General features: G+C 48.2%; 2 protein-coding genes across 3 annotated transcripts in view; one reads left to right on the forward strand and one right to left on the reverse strand.

The window, feature by feature from the left end:
• The first annotated feature begins 517 nt into the window (after positions 1-517).
• On the forward strand, positions 518-5,396 carry TSR2 (TSR2 ribosome maturation factor). 2 transcript variants are annotated; one of them, XM_066248877.1, is made up of 5 exons: positions 518-652; positions 826-916; positions 3,485-3,576; positions 4,132-4,302; positions 4,537-5,396. In XM_066248877.1, exons 1-5 carry the CDS (start codon positions 569-571, stop codon positions 4,684-4,686), a joined length of 588 nt encoding a protein of 195 aa, XP_066104974.1. In that variant the 5' UTR covers positions 518-568; the 3' UTR covers positions 4,687-5,396. The 2 variants fall into 2 exon arrangements, with proteins under 2 accessions (XP_066104974.1, XP_066104977.1); XM_066248880.1 differs by lacking the exons at positions 518-652; positions 826-916 and adding an exon at positions 2,527-2,629.
• A 173-nt stretch (positions 5,397-5,569) lies between these two features.
• The window catches only part of FGD1 (FYVE, RhoGEF and PH domain containing 1), a 40,437-nt gene continuing 18,165 nt past the window's right edge, over positions 5,570-27,841 (reverse strand). The window contains exons 3-18 of the mRNA XM_066248876.1: positions 27,561-27,738; positions 26,992-27,430; positions 25,654-25,743; positions 24,705-24,853; positions 22,658-22,814; positions 22,414-22,552; positions 15,099-15,157; positions 14,814-14,960; positions 14,335-14,427; positions 14,087-14,166; positions 9,619-9,649; positions 9,030-9,131; positions 8,542-8,667; positions 8,204-8,365; positions 7,028-7,171; positions 5,570-6,488 (exon numbers count right to left, since the gene is read on the reverse strand). Coding sequence (XP_066104973.1) covers positions 6,183-6,488; positions 7,028-7,171; positions 8,204-8,365; positions 8,542-8,667; positions 9,030-9,131; positions 9,619-9,649; positions 14,087-14,166; positions 14,335-14,427; positions 14,814-14,960; positions 15,099-15,157; positions 22,414-22,552; positions 22,658-22,814; positions 24,705-24,853; positions 25,654-25,743; positions 26,992-27,430; positions 27,561-27,738 — 2,402 coding nt within the window. The 3' untranslated portion in view covers positions 5,570-6,182. The remainder of the gene's footprint in view (positions 6,489-7,027; positions 7,172-8,203; positions 8,366-8,541; positions 8,668-9,029; positions 9,132-9,618; positions 9,650-14,086; positions 14,167-14,334; positions 14,428-14,813; positions 14,961-15,098; positions 15,158-22,413; positions 22,553-22,657; positions 22,815-24,704; positions 24,854-25,653; positions 25,744-26,991; positions 27,431-27,560; positions 27,739-27,841) is intronic.

Raw genomic sequence — 27,841 nt, forward strand, 5'->3', positions numbered from 1 at the left:
TGTGAATTTCAAAAATTTCAGTTGATGTCTAATTTCATTCTCTTGTGGTTGGAAACATCATTTGCTTGATTTCAATCCTTTCAAATCTATTGAGGCCTGATTTATGACTTAGAATATGGTCTGAACTGGAGGATGTTCCTTGCGCATTTCAGAAAAATGCGTATTTTGCTGTTGTTGGGGGCGGTGTTCTACAGACGCTTACGATGCTTTTTTTAAATGCGGATTTTTAGGCTATGCTCTCTGAGGTTGATTCCTCTGTCCCAGGGACTGGTATTTGTATTAATAAATTTCCCACATCTTTTCTGTGTAGTACACACAGCGCGGAACCCAGGAGTTCAGAATCCATGGCTGCCCGCGTCGTTTACGTCTGACGTCCTTTGATTTAATGGTTGCACGCGAGTAACCGCGGCGGTGTCATCCATTGCTCTAATAGACTTTTCTGTTGCTCTAGCCTTGCTGCCAGGTCTGCGCAAAGACGAATCTGTATTCTGTCTCCGCTTTAGACTCATTCTGCCTGGCCCTTGCTGTATTTATTGGTCCGCCCCGGCATCACGTGGTTCGCGGCTAGATGATGGCGGGCGCTGGGGAAGATTCGAGAGCGCTCTTCGGAGCTGGCGTCCGGGCGGCCCTGGACGCCTGGCCCGCCTTGCAGGTGAGCGGGGCCGTGGCTGGGCTGGGGCAGAGGCTGAGAATAGTGAGGGCCTGGAACAGAATGGGAGCTGGCCGAGATTGGCGCTTGCGGCTCGGCGGGCTGCGGGGCTGACTCCTACGTCAGCCCAGGCAGGCTGTGGGGCTGACGTGGTCGGCTTGGGCCTGTGTTCACAGATCGCCGTGGAGAACGGCTTCGGGGGCGTTCACAGCAAGGAGAAGGCCGAGTGGCTAGGGGGGGCAGTGGAGGAGTACTTCTTCCGCAATGGTGAGTGAATGCGTGTGTTGGGGGTCGTAGGGTGAAGGACGCGGGGGAGCGGGAGGCAGGGGCTGGAGCGTCCGCGCCTCCCCCTCAGCGACAATCGGTTGGGACTTGGGGACGAGGTGGAATGAATACAGGCTTTGGAGTCAGAATCCTGAGTTCAGATGCCTTATGGACCGGTCTCACTCATGGTATCACTCTGGACAAGACATTTTATCTCTCTGAGGTTCAGTTTCCTAATTCCTAAAATGGGTATAAAAGCAGCCACCCCACCGCTGTTCAGTAGATGCGTAATGTGAGTTACGCCATGTTACTTAGAAATTTTCTGCAGCCACTTTCATAGAGAAGTAGCAGGTGCCTGACCAGGTGGTGGCGCAGTGGATAGAGCGTCGGACTGGGATGTGGAAGGACCCAGGTTCGAGACCCTGAGGTCGCCATTTTGAGCGCGGGCTCATCTGGTTTGAGCAAAGCCCACCAGCTTGGACGCAAGGTCACTGGCTCGAGCAAGGGGTTACTCGGACTGCTGTAGCCCCACGGTCAAGGCACATATGAGAAAGCAATCAATGAACAATTAAGGTGTCCCAGTGAAAAACTGATGATTGATGCTTCTTATCTCTCTCCGTTCCTGTCTGTCTGTCCCTATCTATCCCTCTCTCTGACTCTCTCTGTCCCTGAAAAAAAAAAAAGTAGCAGGTGAAATTAATGTTACTCAACACAATGTAGCCAAAATATTTCAACATGTAATCAGTATAGATATTATTAATGATATGTTTCATTGTTTCAAAAATCTTCTGGGCATTTTATACTGTTAGCACATCTCATTTTGGTCTAGCCACATTTTAAGTGCCCAATAACCACATTTAGCTATTTGAACAGCAGAGATCTACACCTTAGATGTGATGAGGGTTATATAAGAAGGAGGGGCTCTGAGTATTTACAGAATCCTTCGTTCAGTTTTTTAGTCTTGGAGATGGCATTAGGCAGAAACCTTTTTCTCAAGGAAGTTTAAAATCTATAAGGCATCCAAGAAATAAATAAGCATTTACATGCAGTGTGGTAGGTGTTCTAATAAAGAGTAGCTCAGGGTGCTTGGGTAACATGAGACTTGGGAGGAGGCTTCTTTTGGAGATTGTTAGGGGAGATGGTGATTGAACTGTCTCAAGGGATTAGAAGGAGTTCACTAGGTGCAGGAGGTAGGGAAAGCAATATTCAAATATGTTCTGTGGTATGAACCTTACCATTGGAAAGTGGCATGGTACTAAGTATTGGAGTAAGAGACAGTGGGTCCTTGTGCACACGCTCGTAGGTGTGTGGAGAAGAGGACTGGTAGAGAGTGAAACTTGGGGTGGGAAGGCCCCTGGAAAAAGGGTAGAATGTGGAAGGCCTTACATGCCTTTGATTTTGTCCCCTAGGCCAGCATTTACCAAAATGCATGCTATGAAAGAGTAGTTCTGTGAGATGGTCAGTGAAGAAAAAACTTTCCCAGTGAAATTATGTAAGAAAAGCTCATTTTCTCCAGCTCCTACTTAAGAGTCACAATAATCATTAACATAGTAAAGACTTGGATAAGGCTAAGAACTACTAAAAAGAAGCCAATTTGCCTTTGTTTCCCATTAGCTTTCTAAGATAGATTCCTGTAAAACCCAGCAGGACGGTTATCTCTCAAAAGCACAATATGAACACTGCAGTAGTGAGAAAAAATCATTGGCAGGTTTTAAGGTGAGTAATATGGGATTTGCTGGCCAGAAAGTTCAGAAAGTAATCAATATGGAGCATGAACTGGAGAAGGACAGACTGCTAAGGAAGCTGTTTCTGTCTAGAAAATGATGAGCCTCAACTAGGGCCATGGTGGTAGTCATGGGAAAGACGGGGTGAATTAGGGACTTGGGAGATTGGCCCTAGAGGGGGAAGGAAAAGGAGTCAGGTTTTTGATATGAGTGGCTGGGTGGATTAAGTGCCTTACATGGAACAGAGGATGAAAAGTATGTTTGGAGGGTAAGGTCATGAGTCTGGCTTTGGATATGGAGGCTCCGAGATGCCTGTGAACCAGGTGAAGCAGTCTTGCGTTGGAGACAGATTGGGGGGATATTAGGTTAGAGTGGTTGGGAAAGCCAAGGGGGAAAGTGAGGTCTCCCAAAGGGAAGAGGGAGTGAGAAGCTTTTTGAAAGACTTGAGTAATTCTCTAATTCAGAGAAATTCTCTAATTCGCTTACCCATAAGGTAACGGAAGCCTAGAGAGGGGAGCTTAGCTAAAGTCACAAGATAGGATGTTGCTATCAAGGCTATATAACATTTCCTCATTGCAAGTACTTATATCCGTTTTTTTCTTATTCTATCCCATTGGTCTGTGGTCTCCTGTACCAGTGGAGCCACAGTTATGAAGGGTCTCTTCATTTAAAAAAAAAGTGATGTTCAAACCTGGAATGCAGAGCAGTTCAGTGAATAAAAGGCTCCCTGTTTGGACCCTTACCACCAACCAGATGTAGACCCAGCAAGTAGGTATTGAAGAGGAGCAGGCAGAAGTGATGAAGATGGCTTGTCTTTAACCAAAGGGCCCTATCCTTTCCTCTTCAGCTGACTTGGAGGTAGATGAGGTGGAGGACTTCCTTATGGAGCTCATGATGAACGAGTTTGATACAGTTGTGGAGGACGGAAGTCTGCCCCAGGTGAGCATGTCATGGACACAGCTGCCACCTCCTTGCTTGCAGTCTTTCTGCTCACCAAGTGTCTCTTTTAGGCTAAGACTCTTGACTAACCTTTCTTTTCTTGAGTCTTGCACAAGAACCTTTTATGACTACCTGTTGCCTAGTGGAAAATTCTAGGCTTTCAAGGCCTTTCCAAACCCTGCCTCTCTTTTCTGCTGAGACATCATGCTCATCCTGGTCTGTTCCTCATCCCACGGCCAGGCACATTTGCACCCCTGCTCGGGTTAACATCACTCTCCCTACTGGGATTGCCTTCCTTGTACATCTCCCATCTTTCAAACCCAGTTCTAGTGCCTTGTCTGTTAGGAGGCCCTCCTTCAGTTCTTCAGACCTTTACCCGAGTCCTTCATATGGATGTGTTTCTTTCATTAGTGAACTCCGTGGGGGAGGAAAGAGCCCCATTCTCTTCTGGAAAATTCCAAACCCTTTCCAACTCTTGATGCAAACATGGGCTGTTGTACTCTATTTTCTAGGTTCTCTAGAAAATCCAAGCTGTGTGCATATTTGTTTTGGTAGGTGAGCCAGCAGCTGAAGACCATGTTCCACCACTTCCAGCGGGACGACAAGGCCGCTCTGAAGGAGATGACCGCCCACATCACGCAAAAAAAGCGCAGGGTTAAAGCCACCGCACATGCGACAGCCAAAGAGGCAGACGAGGATGATGTGGACAGCGTGGAGGAGATGGAGGTGAAAGGGGTGTTCTTTGGGTGGGGAGGTGTAGATATTTTCAATTTTCTGGGATATCAGCTACTTTCATAGGGAAATGATAGGGGCGGAGGTGGTGTTTATGTTATCCAGAGGGGCAGGGAACTTTCCTGAGGGCACACAGCCAATCGTTGCCACGCTAAGAGGAGAGCCCGGGTCTCCCAGAGGCCATAGCTGATAGGCGTTATCTTTAGTTCTTTTGTATTTCTCTTCTAGGTCACAGCTCCCACTGATGGGGCAGCTAGTGCTGGGGCAGCTACCGCTGGGGCCTGCCCCCAGCCTGAACCCTCTGGTCCGGATGTCCAGACTATCAAGGAAGAGGATATTGTGGAGGACGGCTGGACCATTGTCCGGAGAAAGAAATGAGCGGGGCTGGAAACGGTTTGGGCCCATGTTTGCCGGTGGTTTTGAGGTTTTTTTGGAGGATTTTGGACCTTTGGTCTGGTTATCCCATCTCCACCCTCTCCCTATTCTGTCTAGCTCTCTCCAGGGGAAGAGCCCTAGGGTCCTTGCTGTTGGGATGGTGGGACCTTGTTCAGTGTACCCCCGTGGGCCGTAAGTTCCTGTCTGATTGATGAGGCCTGGTTTCCCAGTGCAGTGCCTTGAGTGCAGTCTGTGTGAAGAGACCGGGGTGAGTGCGTATGACTGGAGAAGTTGAATGCTGGTTGACAGTCAGATTTACGAAGGGAGAGGACCAGCAGCACCAGTATTTCTGCTGGGTCAGAAATGGTGCGACGAACATGTCACTGGATGAGAGATTCATTGACAATGTGAACGAAAGTAGCCGTGTTACCTCTCCTGCTTCCTGCTTCCGTGCTGTGCATGCATGCACAACCCCCTGTACCAGCTCTGTGCCCCTACCCACACGTTGGAACCTCCCAGGAACACTCCCTTCCTGCAGCCCAGCTTCCAGACTCGGGTTCTTTGAGGAAGTCCAAGACCTTGGCTAGGTGGTGAACTTGGGGGGCCTGGGCTGTTTTCTGTATCCTCCAGCCTCATTCTGGACTCTTTATGCTGTTCCCTTCAAGTCCAGGGATGAGGTTTAAGACCTGAATAAATAATACCTTAATGTTTAATCTGTTGTTTGATCTGTTTTAAGTAGCCTTGGAGTCATTCTTCTGGGAGCTGAGATTTGGAGCTCAGCAAGGGGGCAGTTTCTGGGCCCAGCCTAGCAGTCTGGTAACTGAACAAACAAACAGATGGACGAGTGGAGCACACAGTGCCCTGAAAAGTTTCCATAAGCCTGAAATAAACTGTATTTTTCTTTAAAAAAACAACAACAACAAAACAGAACCAAGAGTATCCATTGTTCTCCCCTTTGTTCCCCTGTCCTGCCCTGTGGCCCTGCCATGGGTCTGGACGATAAAATACTGGGGAGCCGTGCGGCTCCGTTGAAGCTGTAAGCCATGGAGAGGCAGGAAGATCCCGTCACTGCCCCGCTTGGCATCGTACATGTGAAGACCTGGCTGAGGAAGCAGGGCTGGGATGGACTCAGTGGAAGAACTGGCACTTGAATCCAGGTCTCTGCCTCTGGTGCTTTGGGGGAATTGGGTGGAGGCAGGCTCTGTAGGGTGTTGAGGGGGTGGGGGAAACCTGGCCTAATCCAGGCAGGTCTAGCAACGGTTCCCACCCTCCCCGGGGACAGGGATTAAAAAAAATTAATATTACTGTAGGAATATTTTAAAAGCCCAGGTTTTGTGAAAAGATGAGTTTAAAAAAACCCAAGACCCAGCATTCTGGATTGAAAGTGCCCATGATGGGAGTTCAAGTATTGACTGAGCTGGGAGGGAGGGTGCTGGGGACCCCAATCGGACATGGCCAACTAGAGTGTGGGCAGGGGGCCCCAGTTCCCCCCAAACCCTCTAGGTTTTGTCTTGGGTCTGGGGGGCTTCAGAGGGTTCAGCAGTGGCTCCTGAAGCCGCCACCTGTGCCTCCTCCATCTCCCTGTCCTCAGACAGTGTGGGCCCTGGGCAGAACGTGTCCCCACGGCCCGCCCGGCCAAGCACGGCCATCCAGCGCCGCTGCAGCTCCTCTGTCTCAGGGCTGAAATACCAGCTCAAGTGGCTCTGGGTGATTTTGAACACGTGCCGTCTGTCAGGCCGCTCCCCTGCCTCGGGAGGCCCCACCTCAAAGCCAATGAGGGGCAGGCTGCGCTGGGCTTTCACATCCTGGGGAAAGGACAGAACCAGTGTCACCTTGGGGCTGGGTTTCTCACTGGTTTTTTCATTTGCGAACCCCCTCTTTTCCTTCCCCTACTCAACCTTTCAAGGCTCCACTGATAGCAACAGGAAAATGTCTGAACTGGGGCTAGGACAGCCTGGGTTCAAATACCTGTTGCCTCCCACACGCAAAAGCAGTGTAGTCTCTTCAGTGTACTGTATACCAAATAATGTTTTCAGGCCTCGAGGCTGCTGCTCCCATTTCCATGTTCTTCCCCATCCACATTGGATCTAGCAGTACCCATCTGCACTCTGGCTTCCTCCAGGAAGCTAGCCCCCTCCCCAACTCGCCCCTTTTCCCTACATACATTGGCCCCAAATCACTCCTTGTTTCTAGCCAGTCTCTGTTTCCCAAGAGTGGGGATCCTGATTTCTGCCTAGGCTCACCCAGTCCCCCAAGGCCAAGGAGAGTTCAAGGACAGAAAAGGGAGGGAGATGGCCTGGTCTTACTAGGTGGCTGAAAGGACCCAAAGGAATAGGATGCGTACCTGAGGGGCTCCATAGATGTACAGCACCAAGGGTTCATTTTCAGGGACCACAAACCATGCCTTGTGCCAGCCTTTCCCGCCCTTCTCCATGTAGTGCAGGAAGCTGCAGATGACGCTGTTCTCCGCAGCCACTGAGGCCTGTTTCTATGGCCAGAGACAGGAGGCATCATTGTTGATCATCGAGGCCTAGCTGGCTCCTCTGGGCTTTAATACCCCTTCAGTGTAGGTATTGCTACGCCCATACTTCAGACGAGCATGCTGAAGCTCAGCTGGCAGTAGTGATTGGCCCAGGGTCTCCATGAGTCAGGCCATGGGCTGCTACCTCTTAAGAGTAGGTGGGAGGGGTGTACAGCTCCCAGCAGGGGCACCTAATGCCAGTCAGGCATTCTTCCATCAGTCCATTTATTCCTCAAGTCATTTACACCTCATCTTTTTTCATTTTTTGTCACATCCATTACCTATACTCAGCAAGAGACAACCTTGTATTGTAGTAAGGGGGTGGGTGGTGGGTAAGGCAGACTGGCTCAGAATCCCTGTTCCAGGTGGAAATGTTTTGACTTAGAAGGAAAATATAGAGAGCTATTCTAAGGATTAAACGAATTAATAGATGCAAAGTGCTTAGAATAGTGCCTGGCACAGAGTGAGAGTTCTTTAAATGTTAAATAAAATAAATATCTCAGTTGGGTTAAGAAACAAAACCAAAATGTGCCTGTGCCTAGAGAGATAGGCATAGTGTTAGTGGTGATCTAGTGGGTAGAAGAAATAGGATGTTTTTATTTTTGTTTATATTGACTAATTTTCTTCAGTTCACATGTCCCACTTTGTAATAAGAAAAGATGATTTATTACTTAAAATAACATGCAAGCTCTACCACTCACTGGCTGTGAAACTTGGGTAAATAACCCCCTGGGCCTCAGTTTCCTCCTTTGTAAAATGGATAGTAATAGCATGCATAGATTAGTTACTGTGAAGATTAAATGTCTAAAGCATTTAAGTGAAAGTACTGGCTTTCATTCACTCTTGCATGCATTTTACTCCAAGCCTGGATCACTTGTTCAGTGGATGCACATGGCACCGTATGGTTAGGAGATACCCAGGCCTCAGTCACACTGGGTGGGTGGTGGGAGCCCATGTGGTTGGTGTGTGAGGGTTAGTGGTCATAGGCCTGGCTCTTACCTCCAGGATGGACCTCCGGCGCTGGGGTGTATGCTGGCTGCAAGCTGGGCTACTCCCAGGTACCCCGTGCAAGGCCACATAGCAGTCAGTGCACACACGGTTGGAGCGGTTGTTGTCATAGATGAGACGGGCCCGGAACTCGGAGCACTTCCCACAAACCACCTGGAGTGGCAAGTGGGCAAGAGATGCCTGATTCCGGAACGCCTTCCTTTTCAGTGTACCAACTCCCACAGTGGACTCACGGCCTCTCCCCATTCGGACCATGCCCTCTCAGAAGTGGGCCTTCAGGCTGCCAGCCAGTCCCCTCCCTAGCTCTGCCCCTGCCTTCCAACACTCACATGCCCGCAGGCCTTGCAGTGGTGCCTGCGCTTGGTGATGGAATTGAAGGGCTCCTGGCAGCGCATGCACATGGTGACTTCCTTTTCTCGAATGGGTGTAGGTGCCCGCTTCCCAAGATCCATGTTCTGGAGAGAGGGCCAGGTCCCAGGTCAGGGATAGCTGCTCCAGCCCAGTGCAGCCAACCCTTGCCCCTGCCCCAAGACCTGGATCATCACTGTGAGGCAGCAGACACATTCGGAAGACCTGCCTCTGAGTCCTGGCTCTATCCCTACCTCGTGCTATGGAAGACAAGTAATTTCTACTTTCTGGGCGTCCATTTCCCCTTTGATTGCTCCACAACACCCTACATGACTTCAGAGGACTGCTTCTGAAGTCATGCACTGCCTCTTTGGTCTTTACTCTCTGGGAAGGGGAGAGGACGTGGCAAGGTAAGGCAGGGACTTGGAAGCCCAGTGTAGAGGGAGAGGGTGAGGGTGGGGACTCTTACTGGAGAATTAGGGGGTGTGTCTTCATCTTCCCTGTTTGTTGAGTTCAATAGTTTGAACGTCTCTAGCGTCTGTTCGTGCTTCAGAAGGGTAGAGTTGATGGCCTGGGGAGGAGGTGTAGAAATGAGAGGTCAGATCACACTACAACCCGCCCACTTCCACCCTCACCTCATTTTCCTATGATCTAGCCTGGAGTCAGAAATTTGGGTTCTATGCACAGCTCTGCCACTCAGTAGGTATATAACCTTGAGCAAGTCTCTTCCTATATCCAGGCCTCAGTTCTTATATTTGTGAAATGGGGGAGCGAGATCAGTGGCTAAAGAATCTCAGAAGGCCTTCCTAGTCACTGTCTTTAAGATTTTATAGGGCTTAACTCACTGGAGTTACAGTCCAGCTCTCTAAAGCAAGATCTCGTGAGTTTCTGCTTAACGTCTATACCTCAGTGAGCTTATCTGCAAAATGGGGGTGGTAAAGTTTGCTGTCCAGGCCCCTAATGGTTAGAAGTGAGTTTTACGGGAGAGTTCACCATCCCCGTGGGAGACCTGTTAATATTCTGCCAGCACCCTACCACAACGCCTTCTTGGATGTTACCTGGACCCAGTCTTTCTTCTCCTCCTCAGTCCTTGGGAGCAAAAAAAAGAAAGATATTGGGTTAGGCAGCCAAGCAAAAGCAATTGGAGTGGTAAAGAGCAGATGTTTTGGAGTTGGACAGATCTGGTTTGACCCTCTATGCTTTCACTTATAACTCATGTGACTTTACGTACATCATTTAACCCATCTGAACTTATTAATTCAATAGTTACTAATACCTTCCAGACTCAGTGCTAGGAACTTGGGCCTCAGAGAGGACCCTACCCTCTAGGAGCTCATGGTATATGTGTGCGGCAGGAAGACGGGGACAATACAGGAGCATCAGTACTGTGACAGAGTGAAGATCAGGCTGAGGGGTCCAGAAGAAGAGACATGCTAGGCTGGAGTTTGGGTGGGGGCTGCTATGGGGTGGATCCCTCAAGGAGGTGCTGAATCTCAGGTAGAGTGGTAAAGGTGAGCTGTATGTAGAAGTGTGGAACTTACAATAAACTATAAATAGTACCCTCTTGCTGGAATGTCAAGTTTGAGAAAGGAGGCAGTTTATTTTTCTTCATTTGTAAAATGGAGATGATAATTATTAGTCTGGGTTGTTCTGAGCAGTGACTGAGGCGACATGTATGTGCCTGGCATAATCCCTGGTACACTAGATGGTCAATTAGTGTGAATTTCCCCTTCCCTTCGCCTTTCTTCCCCAACTTTCCTGTCCTTCCTGCAGTTTTCAAGAACTCCGTCCTGGTTGCAGCCCCATCTACTACTCACTAGGAACTGGGTCCAGCCTCTTGGCTGGTTCCCTCCTGGTCGCTTCTAATCCCTTTCACATCCACACTCCAGACATCAAAAGTATGTTTTCAGTATGAAAGTCTGACTATGACCTTAGCACCACTTTATGAAAAATTTAGGATGTGGGCTACAAGTATGTCCATTGCAATGCTATTTATTCTAGTGAATAACTGGAAGAATCCTAAGTGTCTAACAACAGGTAAAAAAAAAAGAAGGTACATCACATTCACACCCTAAAAAGTACAAAGTTATTTATAATCTGTTAAGTGAAAACATGTAAAATACACACAGCATTCCATTTTTGATTAAAAAAATGACATGAGTGTTTATATTTGTCAAAACTCATTCATGGTACACTTAAGGCTTATGCATCTCACTGTATGAAAATTTTGCCTCAAGAATAGGAGGGGACCTAAAACAAATATTGAACTTTAGTAATGATATGTACCCCAAAGTCTTTAGGGGTGAGGTAAGCAATGTCTGCAACTGACTTTGAAATGCATTAAAGAGCCTGACCTGTGGTGGCGCAGTGGATAAAGCATCGACCTGGAAATGCTGAGGTCGCCAGTTCGAAACCCTGGGCTTGCCTGGTCAAGGCACATATGGGAGTTGATGCTTCCAGCTCCTCCCCCCTTCTCTCTCTGTCTCTCCTCTCTCTCTCTCTCTCTCTGTCTCTCCCTCTCCTCTCTAAAAAATGAATAAATAAATAAATAAAAAAGAAACAAAGATTTAAAAAAAAAAGAAATGCATTAAAGAGAATCAGATGTATTGGTAGGTAGATAAAAGGATAGATTTATGATAAAGTAAATATAGCATACTGTTAGCACCTGCAGAACGTATACGGTAAGTTTATGGGTGTTCACTTTACAATTCTTGAAACTCTTCTGTATTTTGGAAAATTTCCATTACAAAATATGAAAAGAAAACTTTGTGTGTTTACATGTGTGTATACATACATGTACACACCCGCATACATAGGTGAATAGAGGAACGGCCTCAGTGGTATCTGCCAGCACATCAGCACTGGTTCTCTCTCGGTGGTACAGTCCTAGGGAATTTCACTTTATTCTGATTGTATTATAAAAAATATTTTTTTGTTTATATTTTCTAATTTCTTTGCAGTAGAAAATATTGCTTTTGATTTTTAAGAGCCACAATACTGTTTTTGGCAAATGCATGCTGAAGTATATAGGTAGGGGTGAAATGTCATGTCTGTAATTTACTTTAAAATGGTTCAGTAAACGATAAATAGAGCAAAATGTCAATAGTTGATTTTTTTTTAAGGTGAGAAGAGGGGAGATAGTGAGGTACTAGACTGGGATCCACTCGGCAACCCCGTCTGGGGCCAATGCTCAAGTATCAAGCTATTTTTAGTACCTGAGGCTAATGTGCTTGGACAAACTGAGCTATCTTGAGCACCTGGGGCCGCATTCAAACAAATGAGCCACTGGCTGCATGTGCGGGAGAGGGAGAGGGAGAAGAGCAGATGGTCGCTTCTCCTGTGTGCCCTGACCAGGAATCAAACCTGGAATGTCTGCATGCCAGGCTGATGCTCTATCCACTGAGCAACTGGCCAGGGCGAGTTGTTGACTTCTAAGTCAGTAGTTCTAAACTCCATTGCACATGTTAAAAATTTCCCATGTTCAGGCTACACCCTATACAAATTAATCTGGGTCTCTGGGGATGGTCCCAAACATCAGGCTATTTATTTATTTATTATTTTTCTAACATCAAGTTGTTTTAAAAGCTCCACCTTAAGTGGTGGGCATATGGGTACTACTTTTCTCGATATTTAAAAATTTTCATTTTACACACACACACACACACACACACACACACACACACACACACACAAACTTTAGTGAGAGATAGAGAAGGATAGACAGGGACAGACAGGAAGGGAGAGAGATGAGAAGCATCAACTTCTTGTTGCAGCACTTTAGTTGTTCACTGATTGCTTTCTCATATGTGCGTTGACTGGGAGGGGGGCTCCAGCTGAGCCAGTGACCCCTTGCTTAAGCCAGCGACCTTTGGGCTCAAGCCAATGACCACGGGGTCATGTCTATGATCCCATGCTCAAGCCAGTGACCCCGCGTTCTAGCTGGTGAGCCCATGCTCAAACTGGTTTTGAATTTGGTTTGTCAGTGTCCCAGGTCAATACTCTATCCACTACACCACTGCCTGATCAGGTCAGGCTTGTTAAATTATATTTTTAACAGCAGTAATGGTGATTTCAAAGCAAACTCTCCATGCCTTCCTTCAGCTACTAGGAGGAAACCCTACACTGAACAGGGTACCCTTCTGGGTCCAGCATCCTTCAGCAGACCCTTCTCTAGTCCTCCCAGCAGATCAATGTGTCGCAGTCATTTGGCTTGTCACTCAGGCCCTCCTGGGCCCCACACCAGCCCTCCCCTATATATGCCAATTGGCTTTATTCTCCCTTTTCTGGGTGCAGTGTGCTCTGTCTCCCAGAACTTCAAACACTGTCACCCATACTGGTGTCTCTCCTGCCTCTATGCAGTCCTTGCAATGAAGGTTCTGACTCTCATTTCTCACTTCCTTGCAGCCCGTTACGAGCAGATGTTTATCTAGCCATGTTTATCCATTCTGTGGCCGTGATCATGACCTCAGAAGGCAGCATGAACTCCAATCCCAGCTCTGCTTTTTTAGCTGTGGGATCTTGGGCAAGGTGCACAACTCTTCTGTGCCTCAGTTTCCTCATCTGTAATATGGGGTAGATGGTAACAGTAGCTACTTCAAGGGTTGTTTTAAGGAGTGAACTAGACAATTTATACTTACATTGTTTAAGTTAAAATTAAGTTAAAAGAGTCCCTGGCATAAGAGCAAGTATGTCTTCATTAAATGTGAGCTACTATTACAATTACCCAAGTACAGGATAAATAAGAAAGAAGGCTGTCTGCTAAATGGTTGGGCATTACTTTTAAATTTGTTACTATTTAAAAAATTTTTCTTATGCAAAATTTCAGGCATACAGGAAAGCTGACAGTATAGCACAAGTATATTACATATCCGCCCACTATATAAACACAAAAATTTCAAATATTTTGCTATTTTGCTTCATATATATAGGTTGATAAATCATTTAAAAATAAATTATAGATATGATACTAACTCCTCAGCACTCATTGTCAGAAAACAAGGCCATTCTCTTCTATAACCGCTCTACCAGGATCACCCCTGAGGGGGCTGTTACTAGGTCCCCAATAGCTAATGCTCAGTTCACATTTAGATTTTCCCTACTGTCTTGCTAATATTTTTTAGGGCTGTTTTTCTCAAACCAGACTCACATCTGGGATCAAGCATTGCATTTGGTACAATAAACTACTGTATTTGTGGTGGTGTTACTTATATTCAGATTAAAAAAATTTTTTTTAGATTTTATTTATTGATTTTTTGGGAGAGGGGATAAAGAGAGAGAGAAAGAAAGAGAGAAGGGGGGGGGAAGGAGAGAAGCAGGAAGCATCAACTCATAGTAGTTAGTAGTTGTTCCCTGTATGTGCCTTGACTGGGCAAGCCCAGGGGTTCGAACCTGGAGACCTCAGCAATTCCAGGTCAACGTTTGATCCACCGCACCACCACAGGTCAGGCTCTTATTCAGATTAATATCTTCACTTGGCATAGAATTCATCAGCATAACTGAAGAGAGGGTATAGGCAAGGGCAAATACCTGGCCTGGAGCTCCAGGGAGCGCTGCTTTCCTGAGACCAGGAACGTCCGAGGCAGATTGAGGTTGGAGCTTTCCTTCAGCTGAATGGAGGGAGAGAGGTTTTGTGAGGCCTACTGAGTTCCACAGGGCGCTCACCTTCTGCACACATGCATGCACAGACTTGAGGTCAAAGTCAGAATGCCCTTGTTATAACCACCCAGCACCGAGGCCCTACTCTGAGACCCCATTTCCCACCTCCTGGTGCTTACCTCCATGCCGTCTACATCAATGCGTGCCCGCACGCTAAACTTCTGGCCAAGGAGCCGCAGCCTGGGCACGCAGTAAAGGAGGCGGTCATTGAACTAGGAAGGAAAAGGTTTGCAATGTATGTGCGGAGGACTCAGGAGGGCTGTGGCCCAGCTCCCTACTGTTACAGAACTTCCAAAGTTTTATTACTGGGGACTCAGGCAATAGATGGAGAAAACAGCCCAGATTAGGGCACAAAGGATGCAGGGAAAGAGCCTAGGCAAGGGAGTCACTTCTTAGCTAGGTGACCTTGGGCAAGTCACTTCTCTCTCAGTCTTAGTTACATCATCTGTAGAAGGAAAAACATTCCTAGTGTAGGCAGTGAAAGTATAATGAGTTAATGGAGGAAAGATTGACTAACACGAGGTGCAGTGTTGAGTGAGTACCAGGTCAACATGTGTGGGGGGCGCGACCCACCCTCAAACCCACACCTGGTACTTACTAATATGAGGTATCGGTCTTGAGTGGTCCCATTCTTTGCTGACAGCTTAAGGATGTGGCCTTCTTTTATGAGCTCTTTGGTGGGGCTGACAATGTCTTCCTCACCTCCTAGCAGCTCATATACTTTCAGCAGCTTGTGCATTCGCTCCTGGCAAGACACAGTGAGCCTTAGAAGGCAGGGTTGGGTGCTGGCCTCCTCTCAGATGCCCACAAGTTGCAAGTGCTCTAGGACAGAGACACCACAGATGGGTGGCCAAGGAAGGGCAGGGCTGGAAGGGCCACTCACCATTTTGCGGATGGCAGCATTAGAGTGCTCTGCTGCTGTGGCTATCAGCTCCAGAGACTCTGTGGGCAGAGTGGGAAGTCAGATGGAAGACTAGCAGGGAAGAGGCTCTTAGGGGCTTCTTTCCTTCCTGAATACCTCCTGCTGGCCTGAGCATACCCTCCCCATCCTAGAAAGCACCATCCTCAAAGATGTCCATAGCAACATCATGTAAAATCAGAAACGATCTTAATTAATGCCCCAATCTCAGAGTCATAATACATGGATTAGCTGGCAGTCAATAGCATGCAAACATAAAAAGATTGTTACCATTTAAAATAACAACAATAGTAGTTACAAATGTAACTGGAAAGAAACATAGTCATGTTTATCAAGTTGTATCTGGATCGTGGGACTATGGGTGGTTTTTATTGTCTTTAGAGTTCTCTGTATTTTTCATATTTTTGACAAAGAACTTGTTTTACTTTTGTAATCGAAAAGTCATATAAAGAAACAAAGAGATGATCCTATTCTTTGTCTCAATATTTTAATTATACTAAGAAAATACACGTTCTAAGTACAAGTACACTTTGATTGCAGTGGTGTTTATAACTGTCAAACTGGAAACAAAAATGTCCAACTATAGGGGTTCAGTTAAATTAATGTACATTCTATAATGGTCTACTAAGAAATTATGCTTATATAGGGTTTTTCATAATTTGGGAAATGCTCAGGATATTTTAAGAAAAGTAAAGAATACAAACATATATACTGAAAATTATTTATTTTTTACTTCTTTTTTTAGAGAGACAGACAGAGATAGAGACAGAGAGAAAGGGACAGGCAGGGACAGACACAAAGGAATGGAGAGAGATGAGAAGCATCAACTCATACTTGTGGCACCTTAGTTGTTCACTGATTGCTTTCTCATATGTGCCTTGACCAGGGAGGCTCCAGCAGAGTCAGTGACCTCTTGCTCAAGCCAATGACCTTGGGCTTCAAGCCAGCGACCATGGGGTCATGTCTATGATCTCATGCTCAAGCTGGCGACTCTGCGCTAAAGCCAGAAGAGCCTGCGCTCAAACTGGCGACCTTGGGGTTTCAAACCTGGGTCCTCAGCGCCTCAGGTTGATGCACTATCCACTGTGCCACCACCTGGTCAGGCTATTCTGAAAATTCTTGATTTCACAAATATACATTTATAAAAAAATACCAGGAAGAATATGTCAGAATGTTCCTGTGCTTATTCTCTGTGGACTTCTATCACAGGTAATTCCCCCCATCTCTTTCATCTTTCCTATAATTTCCATATTTCCTGTAGTAACCAGGTATCATCAGGAAAAAATATTGACATAAGTCCCTATATATTTCCATACACTAACAAATCCTGCCCGTGCTTGAGGCCCAGCTGCACTGCACCCCGCTCTTGTCTGTACAGTGTTGGATTTTCCCACTCAGAAAATGTGTAATGGAGGAGCTCGGGTGATTCTGAAGAGGACGTACATGGTTGGCAAACTACATCTTACTTTCCTAGGAGGCCCTCCCTCCATGACCAAGTCTTTGTGTCAAGATCTGTGGCCTCTGGCCCAGCTCAGGCCTTTCAGGCATCAGGCTCCAACCTCCAAGCACTCTTCCACCCTAGCCGCGGGAGGAGCTTTCTCATACATGGCTGGCGTCACTCCTCTCCTCAGATCTGCCAATGGATCCTATGCCTACAAGATAAGGACCTAGCCTTTTAGTCTGGCATTCAAAGCCCTTGGTGATCTGGCTTCTGCTGACCTCTCCAACGTCCTCTACTTGCCTCCCAACCTGTCCTGTCTTGCATCACCTGGCCAACTGTCCTTAGTCTTCTGGATTCAGCTCACCTCCTCCAGTAAGCCTGCCCTGAATTCCCAGGCTGGAATAGGACCCTGTCTGGTTCTCACATTCCCCTTAGCTCTACTCTGTCCTACTGGTCACACTGTGTGTTCACTGTGTGTTTATATGTACACGTCTGGATCCTGTAGTAGATCAGGAGCTCCCTAGAACGGAGTCAAGGTCCTACTACCCTCTCCAGGGCTCCCCAACAGATGCTTTACATACATTAACTTCTTCAATTCTCATAATAACCCTATAAGATATGTGTAATTGTGCTGTTTGTCCTACAGGGAAACAGACTCAGAGAGAAGAGGTAGCAGCCCTCGGTTGTCTACCTGGGAGGCAGCAGAGTTTACATCAGAGCTGGGGCTGCTCTCCCAGTTGCCCTTTCTCCTATACATTCTGCATCTCCTCTACCCCAGGGAAGGGAGCATGCTGGTCAGTGGAGGTAGGAGGTACCCAGGGAAGGGGACAGAAGGAAGACTCTGGCAAGCCGTGGGCTTACAAGCTCAGGCCTGCAATGGCCGCTGCACTCTGACTAGAGGCTTTGCTACCAGGAATTCTGGAGATCTCGTGTGGGAAACAGTCTGGCAGGGGTCCCATGTGTGCAGGCTCTTTATGGAGGTTCAGTATGGGAATGTCAGTCCAGAGGCTTTGGTGGGGGTTGGTTTGGGCTTGGCAGTCTGGGACCTTGACTGGAGTTCAGTCTTGGGCTTAGGGTAGGCAGCTCAGGCAAGTTCCAGCTAACCTGGTTCGGGGAGCCCAATCTTGGGTCCAGGCACCAGAATTCAGTCTGGGCAGTAGAAAGTGGGGTTGTCAGTCTGGGGAACCAGAGATAAAATTCAGTGGGGTAGAGACCTAGAGGCACTTTGTGGGGCTCCCCTGAGTATTTCAGTCTGAGCGGAGATCAGCTTAATCTTGGCCTGGGGAACAACATGGGTATGAACTATGCGGGTCTACATATACATGGATTTTATTCAGTAAACTCTATAAATGTATTTTCTCTTTTTCATGCTTTTCCTAATGACATTTTCTTTTTTTCTACCTTACTTTATTGTAAAAATACTGTATATAACACATATGACATGTGTTAATCAGCTATTGATACTCTCTATTCTCATTCTGAGAAGCTCAGAAAACTGAACTGGAAAGTTCTTTTGGAGGGGGGGGTGCATCTTTGGGCTCAGTGTGGGGAGCTCACTCGCCCCAGCTCAAGCTCTGAGGTTCATTCTGGGGACATGGATAGAGTCGAGATTGGTACAAAGCAGGAACCTGGCCCTGGCCGGTTGGCTCAGTGGTAGAGCGTCGGCCTGGCGTGCGGGGGACCCAGGTTTGATTCCCGACCAGGGCACATGGGAGAGGCGCCCATTTGCTTCTCCACCCCCCCCTCCTTCTTCTCTGTCTCTCTCTTCCCCTCCCGCAGCCGAGGCTCCACTGGAGCAAAGATGGCCCGGGCGCTGGGGATGGCTCCTTGGCCTCTGCCCCAGGCGCTAGAGTGGCTCTGGTCGTGGCAGAGCAATGCCCCGGAGGGGCAGAGCGTCGCCCCTGGTGGGCGTGCGGGGTGGGGCGCATGCGGGAGTCTGTCTGACTGTCTCTCCCCGTTTCCAGCTTCAGAAAAATACAAAAAATAAAAATAAAAAAAAAAACAAAAAACAAAGCAGGAACCTAAGTTTGGTGAACTCAATCTGGAGGCGGATTTCAGGGGTACTTAGTATGGAGGGTGTTAGCCAGGGTCTTCAGTAATAAAAACAGCTAACAGTTATTGTGCCCTCACCATGTGCCCCAGGCACTGTGTTGAAAGCTTTACCTGGACCATCTCCTTTACCCTGCAGGCATCTCTTTGAGCCAAGTATCATTATCATTCCCACTGTACCAGAAAACTGAGGCCGAGAGACCGAGCAGCTTGCCTAGGGACTCAACAGATGGAAAAAGGGACTCAGTCTGGGGCTTGGTCTAGGGAGCTCACTTGGAGAATTTCAGTTTAGAAATATCAGTTTAGGGACCCAATGTGGAAGTAAAACTGCAGAACTCAGTCCTGGAACCTCAATGTGGACATGGGATCCTGTGGAGTTCATGGGCTCTGAGTGGAGAAAGGAGATGGGAGGCTTGTAGGAACCCGGGAGCAGTGAGGTGTCCTCAGTTCTCAGTAGGGGGCTCAATCTGGAAATCTCAATCTGGTGGATCCAACCTGGGAGTCTCAATCCATAGATCTAAGTCTGGGAGGCAGAAAATGGGGGATCTGGTCTGGGGGAAGCCAGTCTGGGAGTTGAGACTGGGAAGAACAGACTTGGGCCTTGGCACGGGTAGCTTGATTTGGGGGACCTGGGCTAGGAAAATAAAGTCTGGAGTTTCTGTCTGGAGCTCACTCTGGGCAGCTCTATCTCAGGGTTTCCTCTGGGGTTCATACGGGGGAACTCTAGGAATCCAGTCTGAGGGCTCAGTGGTCTCAGTCTGTGGGATGGACGAGTGTCAGTCTGTTGGGCTCAGGCTAGAAGTATCAGTCTGAGGGACAGTAAATGGAGGCGTTAACCTAGGGTGTTAGGGTTGGCAATACCTGTCTATAGAATGGTGGCCAAAGAGATCAGGCTGGGGGCTCTTTCGGGGGAATCTCACTCTGGGACCTCAGACGGAGGGCTCTGACTGGGAACACCCTCTCAAGAGCGCAGGTAGGGAGACCATTCTGGAGGCCCAGTCTGGGATCTCAGTTTGGGAAAACCAGTGCGGGGATCTATGCCTGGGGCTTCAGACTAGGTTCAGCCTCAGGGCTCAGGTTAAAGATGTCAGTCCGTGGGAACCTGTGGAAGGCTTTTTCTACAGGTTTAAGTTCTATAGCTCATACTGGCATCTCAGTGGGGGCTCTCACTTGGGGAAAGACGTCTGTCTGTAGAGCTTAGCTATCAAACTTTCTAGAATTTTAGTTCTTTCTAGAGGTCCAGACTTAGGAGAAAAGTGCCCCATTTGGTAGGGTGGAGGGTGCTCCGTCTGGGACATGGACATGACTATCTTCCCGACTGTGGCTTCCCAGACCTCACACTTTCTTGGTGTTCTTCCCACATTTAGGGCTGGTCCTTTCTAAGTCTCCTTTGCTGATTCCACCTTCCTTGGCTTTGTTCTTGGATCCTTTTTCTTCTCTATTTATGCCCAGTCCCTTGGTGATTGTGTCCAGCCACATGGCTTCGCATATTGCCTATGAGCCAGTGGCATCTAGATCTCTCTCTCTGGGATTCTAGACTCGGCTTTGGCATGAGTCTAACTGGTAGTTCACTTTGAACAAGTCCAAAATCAAACTCCTAAGCGCATCTCAGAAACCATTACAATCAGCTAAAAAATTGCAAGTCATTCTTGACTTCTTCTCCTGAGCCGCACTCCCAGCCCACCCTAGTTTCTTTAGTGCTCTGCCAAATACACTTGACCCTGAACAACATGGGTGTGAACTATGTGGGTCTACATATACCTGGATTTTATTCAGTAAACTCTATAAATGTATTTCCTCTTTTTCATGCTTTTCCTAATGACATTTTCTTTTTTTCTACCTTACTTTATTGTAAAAATACTGTATATAACACATATGACATGTGTTAATCAGCTCTTAATACTGTCAGTAAGGCTTCCACTCAACAGTAGGCTATTTGTAGTTAAGCGTTTGGAGAGACAAAACTCTATGTAGATTTCTGCCTGCACGGTGGTTGGCGCTCCTAATCCTATGTTGCTCACGGGTCAACTGTATAATATATATTGAATCCAACCATTCTCACTACTTCCACTATTACCGTCCTCATCTAAGTCAACTTTTCACTTAAATTATTGTAAAAAATGCTTCTAACTGGTGTCTTGACTCTATCTCTTGCTCTCGGTCAGTACCTTTCCATGACTACCCTCCCTCCTCAGAATAAAATCCATCTACTGTACTTGTCTTTGCCTTCAGAGACTTTCTCCTCTCTCCAATACTGTTTCTACCATTCTAGCCTGACTTGTCATGTTCAAGTCACACTGGCCCTCCTGGTGGTCCAGAGATAAGCAAGCTGCCACCCGCTCCACTAACCTTCCCCTTAGGTACTCTGTACCTGCCGTTGCCTCCCTAATCAGTGCTCTCCCCTAACTGACGTGTGTCTCCTTTCTTGTTAGTCAGGTAGGATTCAAATATCTTCTATTCAGAAAGCCCCCTCCCCCCAGTTAGTTACATCACTCTCTTATTCTCTGAATTACACATAGCACATATCTAATATTCTCCTGTGTATTCATTACAGTAAGTCCTCAAGGTCATCAATTGGTTCTTGGAACTGTGGAGAAATGATGTATAATGAAACCAGTTTTAGCACAGGCTATTTGATATAGGCAAGACTTAAGTTCTTATGGCATCTCATCAACATTCTAATGAAATGGCATTGAAGAAAATGACATTATTCAAGGACTCACTGTACTTTTTGTTTGTCTATATCCCCAACTAGACTATATGCTCCCTAAGATCAAGGACCTTGTCTATCTGGTTCATCTTCATATCCCCCATGCCTAAAACAATATACAGAACAAGGAGGTGCTCAGTTAGTAGCTGTTATGTTAATGAAGGAATGAGTAGAAATAACAGTCTGGGCAAGAGAAAGTTGGAGAGACTCTGGGGAACTCTCTTTGGGGTGTGACCCTGGAGGTGGGTCTCATACTACAGGAATCCGAATTAAACACGTTTCTAGTGGTTCAGTGGGAGGGGCTGTATCTCAGCCTAGACATCTAAACCTTGGAGGCAGTAAATACTGAGCCTAGTCTGGGGTGCTCAATTCTAAAGAGGTGATTTTGCTTGACCTGAAGTGGTGTAATGTATAAGCATTGGCCTGGAATGCTGAGGTCGCCAGTTCAAAACTCTGGGCTTCTCGGGTCAAGGCACATATGAGAAGAAAACAAGTTGATGCTTCCTGTTCCCACCCCCCTGTAGAGAGGTGATTCTATGGGGTTCAGATGAGACTTGGAGGTTCTTTTGGAAGGTTCATTCAGGGTAGGGGCTAGCAGATATGGAGTGGAGTTCTAATTGTGGAGGATGGAAAATCAGAGGCTCGATGAGCTCAGTTGTGGAGATTTCAGTTAAAAGAGTTCAGCCTAAGGGGTCAGTCTGGGCTCTCAGCTTGGTGGCTTAGTCCCTCTGGACTTGGGACTTCATTTGAGGATAAATCTAGGGGTCAGCCTTGGCATCTCGGCCTGGGAAACAGGTGGCTGGCTTCCTTGAGGGAATCATTCTGGGTATGCCTCCCCCCCCAAAAAAACTCTGTCATTCCAGTTGGGAACTTCAGACTGGGGGACTCCTGAATGTTCTGTCTGGGTCCTCAGGCAGAGATCTCAACCTGAAGATTCATCCTGGGGTCTCACTCTAGAGCCTCAATGTGGCCCTTTTCGTTTGGAGATCCTACTCTAGGATTTCAATTATGTGGCAATGGAAGGCTGACCCTGTGAATGAAGTCTTGGCTGGGGGCTAGGCCCAGGTGTGTGCACTCACTTTGGGCATCCTTGCTGTCCGGGGAGCCATGGGGCAGCTTTAACAGATAGTCCTTCAGAAGCAGCTCATAGCGCGGGATGCGCTGTACAGGCTCCAGCATGTGGTGCTGCAATGTCAGGTTGCCACAGGCTTCCTCCTTCTGTGACAGGCAGAGGCAGAGGGGCTCAGATCCGGCCACAGACCTCCCACTGGGTCACTGCAGACCTCTCCTCCCCTATCTTCCCCGTCCATCTTTGCTGTTTACCTGCACCTCATGGATGATCACTTTAAACTGGGTGGAGCGCTCTGTCCAGGTGTTGACCAGCTCCACGGCCCGGTCGAAGTTTTTCACATACTCGCCATACATCTTGAGGAAGGGCGCCAGCTTCTGCAGGATGTCTCCAATGCGGGGGTAGCGGTCCCTGGGGTGGAAGCAAGGGCTGACATGGTCCTGTTGATCCTTGTCCCCAAACGTCGCTCTCACCCCATAGGTCTCCAGCCCCAGGCAGAGACCTATGAGGTCTCTTAATTCTAGAAATCTACTTCTCAGCCAGTCTGCTCCTTTGGAAATTCTGCTTATATTATAGGGCAATTAGGCCAAGAGGCTCAGCTTACCTGAGACTATGGCCTGGGCTGCCACCTGCCCCAACTCTGCACTGCTCGAGCACCAGAAATGTCATGTCTTGGAGTACCTGCCCTGACCTAACTGCAAGGACCACTTTGTACCCTGATTCTGTACCAAGTCTTGTACTGAATGATTCTGGGGACACCAATGAGTCACACTTAGTGGAGCCCTGAGAGGGTCTGGTAGGGCAGGCAAAGTGACCAGGCCTGGTCACCCTCCTCAGGAGTCTCAATTAGCTAGGGGGCACACAGGGCTGTGCCTGGTCCAGCCTTCAAGGGTCACAGTCAGTTGTAGAAATGTAGGAATTAGCTTAGTGACAGCCCTTTCTGGTCACTGTCTGGTAAGGGGGACATACATTATCTTGTAGGTGTGGGGAGTAGAGAGATGATTTAAAGCAGGAAATGACATGATCTGATTGTTGTTCAGAAAGACCATATGGCAGATGGTGTGGACTCTAAAGGATGGATTGGAAGAGGAGAGCCTGAGGCCAGGAGACCACCTGTCATGCTGCCCTTCTACCTCAGTCCTCAACTCAGGCATCACCTCCTCCCTGGGTCCTTCTCTAATCTACCAGGCTAGGTTTGGTCCATTTTTCTGGATCCCCCCAGTCTCCTAGTCTGAGCTCTGTCATAGCACTAATAAAACAAAACAAAACAAAAACGGCCCTGGCAGGTTGTCTCAGTGGTAGAGCGTCGGCCTGGCGTGCAGGAGTCCTGGGTTCGATTCCAGGCCAGGGCACACAGGAGAGGCGCCCATCTGCTTCTCCACCCCTCCTCCTCTCCTTCCTCTCTGTCTCTCTCTTCCCCTCCTGCAGCAAGGCTCCATTGGAGCAAAGTTGGCCCGGGCGCTGAGGATGGCTCCATGGCCTCTGCCTCAGGTGCTAGAATGGCCCTGGTTGCAACAGGGCAACGCCCCAGATGGGCAGAGCATCACCCCCTGGTGGGCATGCCGGGTGGATCCTGGTCGGGCGCATGCGGGAGTCTATCTGACTGCCTCCCTGTTTCCAACTTCAGAAAAATAAAAAAAAAACAAAAATAAAAAAAAAACAAACAAAACAAAAACAAAAAACAATAAACAGCCCTTGCTGGATAACTCGGTTGGTTAGAGCATTGTCCCAAAATGCAGAGGTTACTGGAATGATCCCTGGTCAGGGCACATACAGAAACAGATCGGTGTTCCTTTCTTTGCCTCTCTTTCCCTTCCTCTCTCTAAAATCAATAAAATAAACATTTAAAAAAGTAACAGCAGCTCACATTCATTGAGCACTTATTATATAACGAGTACTATTCTAAGCTCTCTATATGGATCAACTAATTTAGTCCTTAAAACAACCCTACCAGCTAGGCTATTATTGCTACCCTTATTTCATGGAGAGGAAACTGAAGCACAGTAATTTAAGAAACCTAACATCACAAAGCTACAAATGGCAAAGCTGGAATTTGAACCCAGCCAATTTGGCTTTCAACCTCATACTCTTAAGGGTTCTGCTATTCTGTTATAATTTAATGAGTCCTGGACTGTGTTTCCAGTCTGGGAGGGTCTAGAAAGCAGAGCTTGGGTCTGATATTCTTTCTGTAAAGGCAGTAAGAGGCAAAGGCAGGCAGGAATGAACCTGTGCACACATCTGGTCTGGGCTCAACAGGCAAGTGGACAGGGGGGCGAGGAGCCTAGCTCTGGGGCCCCTCACCATTCTTCCATGCGCTTCTCTAGCTCAGGCAGCAGGAACTGCTGGTGGAAGCAATAGATGGAGCAGATGTTAGAGAAGATGCCGTGGACAACGTCAGCAGGGAAGGAACTGCGGTTCCGAGCTTCTTCCAGCAGCCGGGCACAGAACACCTGTAGGGCAGGGCAGGAGTGCTCAGCCCAGCTGGACCTGGGGCTTAGCTAGGGGAGGGGCAGCTTGCAGGTGAGGGCAGTGTTTGTGAGTGGGTCTGTGGAGGGCAGTGTGTGTGAGTGGGTCTGTGGAGGGCAGTGTGTGTGAGTGGGTCTGTGGAGGGCAGTGTGTGTGAGTGGGTCTGTGGAGGGCAGTGTGTGTGAGTGGGTCTGTTACCTTTGGGACCAGCATGGTCTGGAGACTGAGGAGAGAGGGAATGTAGTTAGGTTTACATGCACGGTTGGATTTCAGGTTGTCAAGATTAGGACCTGGACGTAGGTACTGGAACAATGAGGAGTCAGGACTAGGGTCAAGGTCAGGATTAGATTGAGGGTCAGAGAGAAGGCTGGAATTAGATCTCGTAGTTTAGCAGATACTTTTAGTGCCTACTGTGTGTCAGGCAGTGAAGATAGCAGACAAAAATCTTTACCGTTAGTGCTTCTAGTCATTTGGAGTCAGGGTTAAAATGAGGTTCAAGGTCTGGTGTACAGCCAAGGGTAAATTCAGGATCTGGGTCAGAGTCACAGTCAGGGCAGGTATACTTGCCCAGGGTTAGGAATGAGGGTTGTGGTACAAAGATCAAGGTTGGGGCCATACTCAAAGGTGACTTCAAGGACAGGATGGGGGGTCAAAGTCAGAGAAGAGTCTTACTGCTTCTCTAGATTCTGGCTCCTATGGTAGAGCTAGGCTCTGGTCTATCACTTTCTTCTTGGCATTCACCTATCAGATACTAAGGCCCTGGGCCCCCTAAGGGGCTATTCACCTGGTCCAGGAGATGGAGCCTGGACACGTAGGCCTTCTCAGTTTGCAGGAGCTCATTGGCAATGTGGAACACCTTCTGTTGCACAGTCAGCTGGAAAGGAGAAGAGGCAACCGCTGACCAATCGTCTTGTACCCTAACCCTCACCCAAGCCCCCAGAATTTTTGGAACAGTTCAAATGCTACTCTAAGTCTAATGCCACTCAGAGATCACCGTACCTCCCACTTTTAGACCTATAAGGCCCCTAGCTGCATCCCTGACTAGCCAGTGTATCATAAAAGCCACCTATAATTCAGATGTCATTCGCTCCTTCACTCATGCGCCCAGTGATCTGCTCTCTCATTCAGCATAGTGCAGTGATTAGGCACGTGGGTCAGGAAGTCAGACTTCCTGGGTTCAAATCCAAGCTCTTCCATACATTAGCTTGCATGAATTGTGCAACTGCTCTGTATTTAAGTCTCATTATCTACATATACAGATAATAATAGGGCCTAAGTCCATTTGTAATTGAGACAATTAAATGACTTAACATAAATAAAACATAGCAGACTACAGATTAAGTAGTCTATAACTTTTAGTTATTCACCCACTCAGTACAGTCAGCAAAGGCTTGCTGGGTACCTGGGGTGGGAGGAAAACACAAAAGTCTACAAATGAGTAAAACTCATTGCGTGTTGGCTCAGTCCTGTTCGTTGGACATGTATCTGCTGAGTACCTGGCCTCAGCTCCCACATTGAGGCTGGGTTCTGGGAGAGCAGGCATCTTGATTGTGACCTAGCGATGCCTTTGGAAGCAGTGACAGGCTGCCGGGCCCAGAAAGAGGTTCCTGCTGCCGAGAGCCTTCATCCCCGGAGCCTCAGGTTCCTCGGGGACGAGCTCGTGGGCCCCTCATGACAGGAGTACACCTGTCATGAAGTCTCTCTGGACATGAGACACTTCCTACTTTACAAGTAAGGAAAATGAGGTTTGTGGTGAGAGAGCAGAAACTTGCCCAACATCACCTAGCTATTAAGTTTGGGATTTTCCAGCTAGAAAGGACTTTACAGATTCCCACCCACGATGCTGATCTTCAAGATGGAAAAACCGAGACCCAGCTAATAGGCCTGATGAGGGTAGAACAATTTTTCCAAGTGGCGATTTTGAAGTCACAGTGATTGGGGTGAGAAGCAGGGGTTTGCTACCCACATTTAGTACCGGGGGGACAGGGAAGCCCAATCTCATGAAAGGAAACACGCTTTGTTTGGGGAAGTACTGAGCTAGGAGAAGAGCCAAGCGGACCAGTCAGGCTCCTGGTTTCTCCACCTGGGCTTGCCACCGAGTGAACACGGGTCAGGTCAGTACCTCCACAGACTCCTGTCTCTCCATCAGGGGCACTGGGAGTTTTCTGTCCTTCTCATCCTCCTCCTCGTCGTCCTCCTCCTCCAGGTCACTATCAACCTCCTGGGAGCTGGGCCGGTGGGGGTCGGCCAAAGCAACAGGGACACTGGCCAGGGGAGGGGGCCCGGGGCAGAGGCTGTGGCTGGGGGGCCCATCATCGCTGACGAAGCAGGTCTCCTCGCTGTTGGATGGTGAGCTGATGCTGTCAATGCCGCTGTCCCGGTTGGGCACCTTCTCGCCATCCCGTGGCACAGGAGCCAGCAGGAATAGGCAGCGGGAGGCCTCACCCTCAGGGAGCTGGGGCGCTGGTGGCTGCAGGGGTGGCTGTGGCAACATGGCTGGCTCTGTGGGACCTGGGCTGGGGCCAGGAGCTGGCCTATCCGAGGCAACAATCACAGGCTCTCTGAGGCGGGCGGTGGACACACAGGGAAGCAGGGTGTGAGCTTGACTGAGAGGCCTGTCTTACTTACAACTGTTCTTCCTATTCTGGGCCCTCCCCCCCTCCCCCCGGGCCCCTCAGGGACCCGGCTCACCTTTCAAATTTCTCAATCAGCGAGGATACTGCTGCAGAACTGGGGCCAGCCTCCGACCTGGGAGCCAGGCCCTTGGCCACTCGGGGGTCTGCAGGTAGTGGGCGTGATGGTGGAGGGGGGATGGGCTCATGAGGAGGGGGCATCCGGGGCATCTGCAGGTAGCTGGGCTTTGGGGGGACTGGAAAGGTGAACAGAGAAAAGAGAGAGATCTCAATGAGCTGGGTTTGGATGAGGCTGTCAGAGCCAGGCCACAAGCCCCACCACAAAGCCCCAGTCTGCAC

This window comes from Saccopteryx bilineata, chromosome X, assembly GCF_036850765.1.
Source record: "Saccopteryx bilineata isolate mSacBil1 chromosome X, mSacBil1_pri_phased_curated, whole genome shotgun sequence".
Lineage (NCBI taxonomy): Eukaryota > Metazoa > Chordata > Mammalia > Chiroptera > Emballonuridae > Saccopteryx > Saccopteryx bilineata.

Bases quoted from the DNA above. Each gene is read 5' to 3' on its own strand.
- TSR2 (XM_066248877.1), top strand. From the start codon at position 569: ATGATGGCGGGCGCTGGGGAAGATTCGAGAGCGCTCTTCGGAGCTGGC. The intron at 653-825 runs GTGAGCGGGGCC...CTGTGTTCACAG, and splicing joins ACGCCTGGCCCGCCTTGCAG to ATCGCCGTGGAGAACGGCTT. The intron at 4,303-4,536 runs GTGAAAGGGGTG...TTTCTCTTCTAG, and splicing joins ACAGCGTGGAGGAGATGGAG to GTCACAGCTCCCACTGATGG.